General features: G+C 34.8%; 1 protein-coding gene across 4 annotated transcripts in view; it reads right to left on the bottom strand.

Annotated features, from left to right (window-relative positions):
• The window catches only part of LOC123312742 (GATA-binding factor C), a 114,223-nt gene that overhangs the window by 43,860 nt on the left and 57,879 nt on the right, over positions 1–12,484 (bottom strand). For all 4 annotated transcript variants that reach the window (XM_044897209.1, XM_044897206.1, XM_044897207.1 and 1 more), the window contains one exon: positions 8,751–8,896. In XM_044897209.1, the coding sequence (XP_044753144.1) occupies positions 8,751–8,896 (146 nt within the window). The remainder of the gene's footprint in view (positions 1–8,750; positions 8,897–12,484) is intronic.

Below are 12,484 nucleotides of genomic sequence, written 5' to 3'. Positions count from 1 at the left end.
AGTGCACTAGAAGAAAAAAGGCTTTTAAACTTCTCATTCTTATGAGGAAATTTTCGACACTTATTCCTACAGTGTCGAAAAGTGCCTCATCAGAATGAGAAGTTTAATGGCCTTTTTGATTGAAAACAGGAAAATTCTTGTGGAAAAGGCAATGTAATTTGCGAAAGGTATTTGTGACGAGATGGAAATTCCTACCGCCAAAAGAAGAACCTTCAGAAGAAGGAAATATATGCCCGGAGAGAAAGATATCGGACGATCGATGTTAGGGTGCATTGGCACGTTTCAACAAGAAATAAACACTCGTTGCCAAGGCATGGAAGTGATATCACTCAGGTGTGCTATCTTGCAAACCAAGAACTTCCTGAAGAGTTCAGAAACTGAATTGCTAGAATTAGTTGGCATTAGTTTGCAGTTATGAAGAAATGTCTTCAGAAGACATGTTGAAAGAAATCCCACGTCTGAGGAGGTTTTTAAAAGTGCGGCTAGCGTTCCTGAAGAAGCTCTGAAGTGAAGTTCTTTGGGACTATTGCAGTTTAATGTCGAGTATATGAGCTTCCAGATTCTGTTCCAAATTTAACGTTAGCCCTTGGGGTTTACCTTACATTATTAGTTTCTGAGTTTTTCCAAAATTATTAAGCTTATAAGCTTATCCAAAGTTATCTCAGATCTACTATGAGCCAAGCTCGACTATCTTGCTTGGCTATTTAATCTAATGAGCATGGTGTAGCCAGTGGGATCAACTTTGATGAGACTATTTCTCAGTTTGCAGAGAGCAAAGTTAAAAAAAAGAAGTTCTGAAAGAAAAGATGCTGATAATTTGTTGAATTTGTGCAAAAAACTGATTTTTTCATTGAAATATCATATTTTACATCTTGCCCTTCACACCTCTATTCCCATGTTTCAAACACTTCAAATAAAAACTCGTAATTTTGTTAACAAACAAAAAAGGCTCAACAATGGTATGTAATGTTGGGGGGCGACAAGTTGAAATTCCGCCCCGGGTGTCACAAGAGCTTGCTACGCCTCTGCATACATCAACGCCTGGCCTGCGATATATTCCAAATCATTAATTTCAAATTTCAATTGTCAATTTTGGAAAGTTTAGGCGGGGCTGTTTTTTAAAGGTCAGTTGTGTATACCGGTAAAGCGGCCTAAGCTCTAGATCGTTACGTTTGCAAAATCGCTTGCCTAATAATTGGATAGTTAGGTGGACTAACGAATGCGATATTATTTAATTCGCTCTTTGACAGTTCAGAATATATGGGTCTATAAATTCGAGAGTTGGTATTGACCGACAAATTAGTTCATTGCCACGGAACGGTCAAGCCTCCATATGCGGCTATTAAAACGGTCATTATAAAACCATATCGGGCGATTTTCACTCACGGTATGACCCATATTTCGGTAAAATCATATCGTATCAACATTTTTCTAGATGTGTTCGAAAAACCAGACCACTTTCAGACAGCTGAAGGTAATTCTTTCAGATTGTCCTACCTACAGAACATCAATATTATATACAATTCTGCTTGTTCCGTCCATATACAAATGGAGTTATTATTCCTCTATATATCTGTGATTTCTTGGCATAGAAAATATTTCTGCGAATTTATGAGACACGCTCTCGTTCGATTTGCGACAGATGAGTTATACACCGAGTCTGCAGAGCTCAATATTTAATTGGATAGAAGGTTGTAAAGCACTCAGTAGAGAAAATCTCTATGCACTCCTTTTAACACCTCCAACTGTAAACTTCAAACGGAATAGGTAAACGTCTCGGGCTTGTTTTATGCGATGATAAATTCAGTGGAGGATTGAGAAGCATGCTGAAGTATAGCAACAATAAGTCAAGACCTGTGTGCTTCCTGAGGCACAGGCACGTACTGGAACAGGGCTAGGACGTTGAAGGATAGCGAAGGAGTTTTGAATTTATGTTCAAGATGGGCAATCCCCTATGCGAGTTATTCGGTTTAGGAATAGTCGAACAACGACACATAAACTGGGTATTTTTTTCCTTAATTGGATTGATGCAACATCAGTTCAAACTGCATCATTGGTTTTTTTTGTTAGAAATGTAGAGGGATATAATAATTTCAATTGTGGTTTTGAAGATCACAAAAAAATATAAATGAAATGAAATGTGTCAGGAATTGTCCAATCAAGCCAAATTATAACGGTTTATAGGTTTCCCAAATGTCATTTCTTTAGTATTTCGGTATGAATTAGATATAGTATCTATGTAGTGCCATAATGTTATAGAAGTGCTATTTTGGAAACTTTATATTTAGTATGAAGCATTGTAATTTGTCTTAAAAAATATTCAATTCAATATCTTTCATCCTACGATATGTTTCATTAATGTAGAAGCCCATATACAGGGTGAGTCTTTGACTTGTAAAAATGCATATTTTAACAGTAGATTCTGAAGTCAAAAGAATAATTTTTTTCAATTAGCTTTTTTTCTGATTCTGCCCTGATGAAAAAGATATAGACATTTGAAGGTTTCCTATTGAGCTGTGCCACACCTGGAAAAACAAAATTACCTTCAGAATAACTAGCTAAATCAGTGACATTACATATCTGTGGATCTTTCAAACAGAGTTGTATTCAGACAAAGAACCCAATTTTTTGAATTTCACAGATACTTTTCAATATGTAACCTCAAATTACTCGAAAATGGCGAGAAAATATAAGGAATACTTTAATTTCACAAAACTTTCATTAGATATATAGCGCCAATTAATTTCAAGAGTTGGGTTTTTTGAATTTTTGGTGTTTTTATGGTATATAATGGTCATAATGAGAAAAGTGGATGACGTGGGTGATATCTTGTGTTCGAAAAAGATTCATCAAATAAATGAAAAACTATATTCCACAATTCATTTCATTCGATAAAACCGTTTGTGAGAATTAAAAATAAATTTTTTTATGGTTTTTCAACAGTCTGTATCTTTTGAACAGAGTCGATTCGGAAAAAATGGTAAAGGAAAAAAGTGTTTCTTTTGACCTCAAGAAACGACTGTTAAAATATTTGCGCGAGTCATAGACTCACCCTGTATAAATCGTTATGATACAGCGAATTCAGCGACTATTTACCCAGTTGGTGAAACTTTTTTTGCGCTGAGTAGGGATCTTTCGAAATTATTGCACTAAGTTCAAAATATGCTTTCAGTGTGCATAAGTTTTATTAACAGTATTTGCTAGAATAGCAAATTCCATTAGTAAAGTGGAAAAAATATTTAGAATCACTGCAGCGAGTTTGAAATATGTACTCAGTGTGTGAAAGTTTTACGGTTTTTGCTATAATAGCAAATACTATTAAAGTAAATTTGCTTGTACAGTGAAAGCTGTTTATTGCGACACCGGTTATAACGAAAATCCGTATATAACGAAGAAATTATCAATAATTGTTTGAAATTCTAAGTAATTCAACATAAAACCATTCGGACGTAACGACTTCGACTATAACGACGAAGTCGCTTATTGCGACAGAAATTTTCTAAGCTTGTTCTATTTCTTCCGTTTATAACGACGTACCAGTAACAATTCGCCGTTGCAAGCGCTGTCGACTCTATCATCGGGGAAATACCGGAGCGATACTCATTTTTTTAAGCCTACTACTCACTACTGTTTAATTGTATATATATAAATAAGTTCGATGTTGTAACATATACTTATTTACAGTATGAATTTGATGATCTTATCCATGTATTCGCATATGTATATACCTAGTTGTATTTTGTATTCGTTATGTACGCAGTTATAACGATCTCAATATAAAATACATAGATGAATCCTATTTCTGAGTTCTTTATACATATTTTTGGATATAACGACCATCGGATATAACGACTTAATATTCACGGTCCCCCCAATGTCGTTATAACAGGATTTTACTGTATTTGGAATCACTGTATAGTGAATTCAAAACATGTACTCATTGTGCAAAACTTTTACTAACACGGTATTTGCTATCATAGCAAATTCCATTAGTAAAGTTACCTATATTTAGAATCACTGAAGTGAGTTCAAAATATGCACTCATTGTGCAAAACTTTTACTAACACGGTATTTGCTATCATAGCAAATTCCATAAATAAAGTTACCTATATACCTATATTTAGAATCACTGTAATGAGTTCAAAACATGCAATCAATGTGCTAAAGTTTGACTAACGGTATTTGCTAAATATCAAGTTTGCACACACTGTGCAAAAATGTTATTAACGGTATAAAAGCAAATTCCATTAGTAAAATCACTTACATTTCGAATCATTGCATGGAGTTCAAAATATGCACTAAATGCGGACCCACATAAAAATTCTTTCCCATCATTTTCATCCATTTTTATTCTTCTTATGCTCGAAATTAGTCAACTTATCTCTTCCTTGAAATTTTGCAAAGAATTTTTATAAAATATGTCTATAAGTAAAATTGGGTTTGTGAGAAATAATGATGTCAACTGTACCTTTGAGAAATCAACATTTCCGATAGATGGGAGCCTTCTGGCCATCCCTGTGCGTGAGAAGACGAAGAAGGATCAACTTTGCGTCGGAAAATCATAGAATCCGGTACACCCGCCTCCGGTCTTTTCTCACGGCCCCGCCCCTGTCCTTTCGTCCTATCTTCCTTCCCCCGGCACATTTACTGCTAAATTGTCAGTGGCAAATAAATCGACTGCGGAGTCAGAAAGGCCGTAGCAGATTTACGCGGAGCTATAGACCGTAGGCGCAAACCATCGACGCTGTCCCATCAATAACGAACCAATGAAAGGTGCTACTTACGATTTGAATATTTAACCCGATAATAAGATGGTACGTTTATGTTTGCGTAATGAAAAGCACCTGTCGTCTCATTTATTACTGGGGGTGCGAAAATTCGTCTATATTTCATCGAGGGGGCGGACAGCATCCTCAAATCGTGATTTATTGAGCCGGGGAATCGATAAATTATTGATGAGGACCATATGTGACTTCGGAAAAGTTGCCACTTTCATTAACAGGTGAAATGTTGAAAGTGAAGAGGGAAAAAACGTGAATTGGAGCCATCAAAACATTTGCGGTGAAAGATTCAATAACAAACATTAAAAGCCAATAAGAATAATAATTATTTATACAACAAGTGAGTTAAATGAAGGCTCATTCATTAAAACAAAATTTAACCCACGAGACTGAAGGGTGAGTAGGTTTATTTCTTCGAAGAATAAACATTTATAACTCACGTGTATAAAAAATTTCATACAATTTTTATTATGATTACTTTTCAGAAAATAATCTTATGTGATGATTCCAAAAATTTGGGTAGGGGGAGTCCGGGAGACTTGCTCAGGTAGGAGACTTGAACCACCTCAAATATTTCAATTCAAATTTCGCGCTACCGGTATCGTAAATAGCTTGAGACATACTCGTAACAAGCATTGAACTCTAAAGTTCGAGAAGAAGTGCTTTTAGAGTTCAATGGTAACAAGGCACAACTAGTGGCGGCTCCATTTTGGCTGCCATCACAACAGTTCGGGAGTGAGAGGGTTGAACGTGATTTTGTTGTTTGGAAATAAGAAATTGAATAATTTTTGTTCGTTATACTGTCTATAAAGTTTAATAGGTGCGTGGTGTTATTTAGTTTTATTGCTTTCATTGATTAATATTGTTTTACAAATGATGAGTCTCTTTGATAATAGTTGTAAAAGTTTAAAGGAAACACCTGTTGAATAGACTAAAAGGGGGTGAGGGAGACTTGACTCATGCTATGGTCGGGAGACATAATCAGTTGCCCAAGTTCCCCGCACTGAGTTTAGATAATAGTGAGCTACAAAAAAGAAAATTGAATAATAGAAATAAATATAAAAAATATACAAAGGTTCAAAAAAGTGTAAAACATTTTATTCCAGAGTCTGGAATAAAAAATATGTATTTCATGCGCTGATACATCTGATGATGAAAACCTAGACATAGACAACTGTTGGTCATTGGAAATTGTTTTATTTCAATGTTTTTCCTGATAAACAAAGTTATGGTCAAGTCTCTCTCGCCCCCTGTTCAACTCTCCCATGGGTTAGGGAGATATGAGCCAATTTTCGGTTTCTAAAAAAGAATTACTATCCTCAAATAGTTAATCTCACCATCACTTCACCATTATCTATCGTTATCTATTTGGACATGATATCTTCACGCAAAAAAATGAGTTGCAACCATTAACAGATACAACATAAATGGCTTCAGAATGAAAAGGGTTTCAAATCTCCCGGACTCCCCATACATTTCTAAGCACAATTCAATGTGAACTCTTGGATATAAACCTCGAACAATTCCAGTATACCCTTCTGAGATACTTGAACCAGAAGATAATATCCCATTATGTTATTAGTCAACTCAAAACGTTGGAGTTAATCGGAATAGCTATCGAAGAAGGTGAGATATTTCCCTTTTAAAATTCAAACATTCATCTTGGGGAGTCAGCAAACGCCACAATATGTAATTAACTTTATATGGAACTGGCAATCGAAAAATCAATGGGCGTCGGTACTTTATAACTGTGAAAATGAATAATCGGGTATACCCTCGCTCCTATTTAATATACGGTTCTGGGAAACAGCATCCAAACGCGGTGGCAGTGAAACACCAATTTAGGACTCCGGTGAAGAGAGCTGGCCGCCGAGGCATTTATTCATTGTCACTAACTCGGCTAACAAATGGGATGAGTGTACATTGGTAATAGTCCAGAACTCATTAGCCTATGAAGGGAACCATTGAGAGAGCTAGCCTTCCTATCCTACCACCGCACTCGCTTGCGACCGTCAGCCGTGGTAGTTAATTTTAAAAACGTATTTCGAGAGTACTAGATCTCGCGATAACCAGCGCAGGACCGTATTTGACGAATGGATATTCACGGGCAGATTCCACACCGAACTTCTTCATGAAATTTCGATTTAACGAACTTTTTGAGCATGACTTTATATTGCTTATAGTAGAAGTGTCCATTAAAACGAGGGCACACATGCTTCTATTGAAAATAAAGTACAGTGTGTTTCACTTAAGCGGCTCACTGGTTTTTGTGACTAACTTATGAAGCAAAATTAAAAGTGAACCAACAATATGATATTTTCAATTTTTCAATTTTTTTCTATTGAAATATTTCATCAGAAAAAATATCGAATATATGCATGAAGATGCCTGATGGTATTATTAAAATTAAAAGAACACTTAGAAGAGGTCTTATGTCGTGATTTTCAATTGTTTTTTTTTCTCTTCAAAAATTTAAAAATGTAATATAATATTATGGTTTAGGTTATCAATTCAAAAGTTGTACTTTACTTGTGAATACTTTTTATGAGATTTATCATGTTTGTCTTCCTTTCACTAATAAATAAATAAATAAAGAGTCTTAAAAAAAAATTAATTTTGTGAATTCAATGTTTTTACAATTGAAATGGTATGGAAGCAATTTCTGAAATTTTCTTTTTCATATTCACTTCCGGTTTTTCCTAAAACGGCTGAATTTCTAGAGCAATTTTTTTTCAATATTTTCTTCGAAAATTTTTAATTCGAATATACATTAATAATAGAAGTTTTTAATCTTTTCAAACAATTTCATTCAATATTATACTGAGAAAATTTATCCACTGTAAATGCCGTTGAATATTGACTCAATGTCAAATTTTGAAGTTTAATCCATGTTGACATTTATTGATATTTTTTGTATTGATATTTCTTGAACCATAGACAACATAGATTGAATTTTCTCGAGGTAGGTCTGAATGAAATTGATTTTATTTAAACTTCCATTATATTCATATACCTATTTCAATTCCAAATCGATTGACCATTCCGAAAATATTAAAAAAAAATGTATATGGTCCAATAAATACTCTTGATGCCCAATTCCGAAGTTTATATCAATTTTTTAGTTTTTATTGAACCATAGACAACATGGATATAAAAATTTTTACCGAATTGCTATTTTGCATTTCCTCAGGAATTTTTTTTAAGAATTTAGGAACTAGGAGTAAATGAACGATTACTCAATATAATATGAATAATGAAGAATTTCGAATTATATTTCGAAAATTTTCGTCATTGGCAGTCGACGATGATGAAAAATTTCAGTCTCACCCCAAAACTGGAAAGACCAAACGAGCGAATAATTCCCAATACGGTCCTGATTCATCAACACATCACTCTTCAGCAGGAACGTTCCCCGCCATTGTGCCCAGAATACGTTGATAAACATCGCAGATTCAGATAAAATCCCACAATAATACACCAAAGAAGCCCATAGAAACGCAACAAAGAACGTTATTATTCAAAAGCGTAGAAAACATTATTCAATCTACGGCGTTGAAAAAAACCATGCCTGGATGACCGAAAATAAATTACCATATTTTTCAATTTCACTTGTTGTGCACGGTTAAGAGCACACCAATATAATTTGGGTGGCGCAACGCCCACGCACTGCTCCTTCCGTTTTCAATATTTCATTCTTAGCGTCCGGTTAATCTGAATTTGGAATTTCGTAATGGATCTACCGTGGACAATGATAGCAGAGCGTAGCACACGCCCTTCAAATAATTGTTGTTTCAGGTAAAAGATCTACTAAATTAGCAGACTGGCAGATGTCCCACTTCTCTCATCAAAAATGCAGTCCTGAACCAGTTCGCAACTGATTATGCACCTTGGATACTGACTGATATTGATTCTGAACTGATTCGAAATGAATTTCGAACTTGATCAACAAAAAAAATTAGCTTCACTCACCAGTCTTCTCTTTGGTTTGATTAGTGGTCTATTTTGTCCATTCATTTTGTAGTACAGTCCACAGGCGTTGCACAGGTAATGTCCAGTGCCGTCCCTTCTCCACAGCGGCGTACTAGTTGCCCCACAGTTCACGCACTCTCGTCCCTCTGAACAGAAACAAAATTCAGGTATTGATGAAAAAATTCATTAATCAAACTGGTCGAATACACTGGCTACCTCTAAATACACATCGATCAAAATCATGCTTATGTACAACTGGGCTGGCTGGCGGGCAAGAATTGAAGGAGTTAAATCGAATTGCTGGCAATTAGGTTGATTATTGTCATTTGGACGCTACACGCGAAAACGATTAGAACCAAATCTATAATTTAGATAATCGTGAAGAGAATTCTCATTTTTATACCCTTTATTATGACAGAAAGAATTTTCATTAAATTTTGAACAATGAAATAAGTCATAGCTTTGTTCATTCTCTTGACGACAGAATACAAACAAATATCTACCCATGACTCTTGATAAGAGTGAATGCAATAACGAAGTATCTAATAACTATGAAGGTTTCCTTGAAATTTACCATTATTTTTCGAGGACCTTACACTCAGCAATGTCAGCGTCCAGTGACATTCCCAACTTATAGTCTCTCGGAATGAGCCTTAAAAGGCAACAGTACCTATTCCGGTACACAAATACCCTTCAATTCTCAAACCATCAAACCAAACAAGAGCATGCTTTTCTACTAATAAATGTTAATCTAAATAAACTCTGTCACATTCTAACTGCGAGTAATTTAACAAATGGAGCTTTATAATCGTGTGTGGTCTTATTCGTATCAATGCTTAATTTAACTGGTAAATTGAAAAAGAGATTTTAATTACTTCGAAGTTATCCCAACAAGATGGTAGAATTTGTAATGGAAGTCCAGTTGAAGTTAATGGCTTCAATTTATTTCCCACGCAGCCTCAAGAAGGTTGAATAGTTTTTCGTACGCAAAAATAGTGATGGTATAGTTTTTCAGTTGTTTGCAATATGTATGTTCAATTGAGAAGGTGTACGTAAAAACGTATGTACGTATATTGTATTGGATAGGAGTGTTTTCGAGATCACAAAATATATTACAACCACAAAAAACACACTTTCTACTTCACTATTGCACTTACATATTATTGCGACAATCATTATTTACACACATATAGGAATATAATATGGAAACAAACTCGAAATGATTGACAAGTTTCTAAAAGTGATGTTGCACATTGATGCAAAATAAAAAAGGGCTTTTGGAATAAAAAAATATTGAGGAGCCAAAACTATTGAGTTCTATGAGTTTTGAGCAGAATAGTTTCTAGAAAATAAAGGATATAGATATTGCTTCAGTTTGTTGATCACCAATAGGAGACTACATACTGAAATACCAGATAGCAGAACAGTTTCTCATTACTCGTTTCTTAAGCTTCTCAATCGAATCACATAATTGCAAATCTGAAATACTTCATTGTGATAGAAGTATATAACTAAGCCTTTAATAAAGGTCGTATAGGGCACTGCTCTCAACGTTGTAAGTACTTATACACATGTACCACGATATTTTTATTACATCTGCATCATAACTTCTATATACAACAAAGTTTGAAATTATTTTCAGGATTATGTTCCTCGTATTTAAATACAGCAAATTATGTAGTAATGACCATCTGATGTCACGTTTTGTTGTCCTATTTCCTATTATCCTTATTGCAATTATTGATGACTCCATTTCAAATCAAGACGAACTCTCATCCGAATTTCTGTGGTTAGAAGTTATCAAAATTAATACCAGAAGACTCTATATTTGCCGAAGTGATTCGGTCCACAAATGAACAATTTCATAATGTATTTAGGCCTTGAGATTTCGAAGCTGAAAAGCCAGGATTATGATGCAGATAATAAAAATTACGCTACCGCTAATGAACATTAAACTCTATATACGTGGTCTTGTGGTAGGTATGTTTTTGATTTGAAAGCTGCACTTTTTCGAGAAAGTTGATATAACAAGACGTTCTACACTACATAAGTACAAAAGCTTCGTGCAATACATTCACCAGAGGGTACTCCGTCTGTCCCCGGTATTCGAAGGATCTCTCTCTTCGAAGAATATTGAATTTCGATCCTACGAAAATAAGCAATCGCATTTATTCAATTTGCCATTGTAACAGAGTGAACTCCCAGTTCAAGGAGATGCAACTGAAAGGATATGAGATCGATACTTCCAGCAGAAATTCTCTGACTCTACAGCCTCAAATCTTCGGTGAATATTCGAGAATTATGGAAGGAAAAGTTAGGATGAATGCCAGATGATGTTGCTAAAAAAATTCGGCGTTTGGCCCCATGATGACATAGCGTCAAAATGAAATTGAACTCTTTGTTAACTCCTCTTCACATGAATCCTCCTCGAGTCAAGGTTCGACTTGTGAATCCGGTATCCAACATTCTCTGGAGGTATAACCTTAACCTTTGATGTTATTCGTGTAAGTTTCGAACGGATTACTCAATCCAACATTGTTTTATCTCGACAAAATATTATATCTATTAATCTTCATGAGAAGATTACATCGATTGTTGCGGAAGTGGTATTTTATTCTGCGGTTTCTCGCTGTTTTAAAATGGTCCAGATAAAAACGACCAGGTGCGTATTTGGAGATAGGTTTGTCAGTAGCGAAATAGCTTGATTCAATCAACTTGGGAGTTTACATCAGAATTGTTCTCTGATTTTTGATCACTTTTAGGTTTCCTAATCTGAAGATTTAAATGCTACCACTCCATTTTACATTTTCAATTCGGATTTTACGCGACCTGACTCATTTTAATTGTAATTAACAAACAAAATTTAACAACTCATTCCTCATTAAAAAATATCAAAATCAACTCTGTTACTACTTGTTCTTATTTAAGAAATCATTGTGAAAGATCTTCTTGTCACTACATTTTTGTACTGCATTCAATCAATTTTCTTCTGCATCTGTTAGTAGTTCATATAATGCACAAATAGCTGCAGTTACAAAGAATACGATACGATGACACAATATATTTAAAGTGTTTCATCTGAGGGACTCTTTACAACAAATGTTGCAAGCTTTATCAAGATTTCGAAATTGGGAAATATAAAATCTGAAGTGCCCACCTGATACGAAACAAATCAACCTTTGACAAACGCATCTTCAACTCACACAATGAAATTTTATGAATCGGATTCATTCCATAAATAAAAAAAAGATACTTTCTTGGGAAATTAAGTTATCTGAAATCTGGAGTGATACTTTTCTCGATGACAATCGGAAATTAATTTAGCACCTGACCTTTCGATCAGATAAAAAGGTTCGATGTTTTTATTTTGATTGGGGTATCTTTGACTAATTTGTTTGTTATCTGGAATTTTGTGTTTCTGAATAACAATCATACGAAACTAGAACACTGATGGCGATAATGTTCTGATAGTTTATGTGGGATGAAATTAACATTTGTTTTCAATCGGAATGTTTAATTTCGAATATGAGGAAGCATTTTGGCAAATAAGCATGTACTAAGCCATTCTTGGGAATTCTATCGGTAGTAGAACTGTAATGTCTGCCTATAACGTGACTAAAGGACTTCTTGGCTGGTTGGAATGTGTACGAATGATCTCCTTCCGATAATAACAAGGCAACAGCGTTATTAATCAACTGCTAAACTACCAACTACTAGAATAGTCTGCCTCATAT

This window comes from Coccinella septempunctata, chromosome 5 (assembly GCF_907165205.1).
Source record: "Coccinella septempunctata chromosome 5, icCocSept1.1, whole genome shotgun sequence".
In the NCBI taxonomy this organism is placed as follows: domain Eukaryota; kingdom Metazoa; phylum Arthropoda; class Insecta; order Coleoptera; family Coccinellidae; genus Coccinella; species Coccinella septempunctata.
The sequence above is the reverse complement of the archived record's forward strand: the minus strand, read 5'-3'. Positions and strand labels throughout refer to the sequence as shown.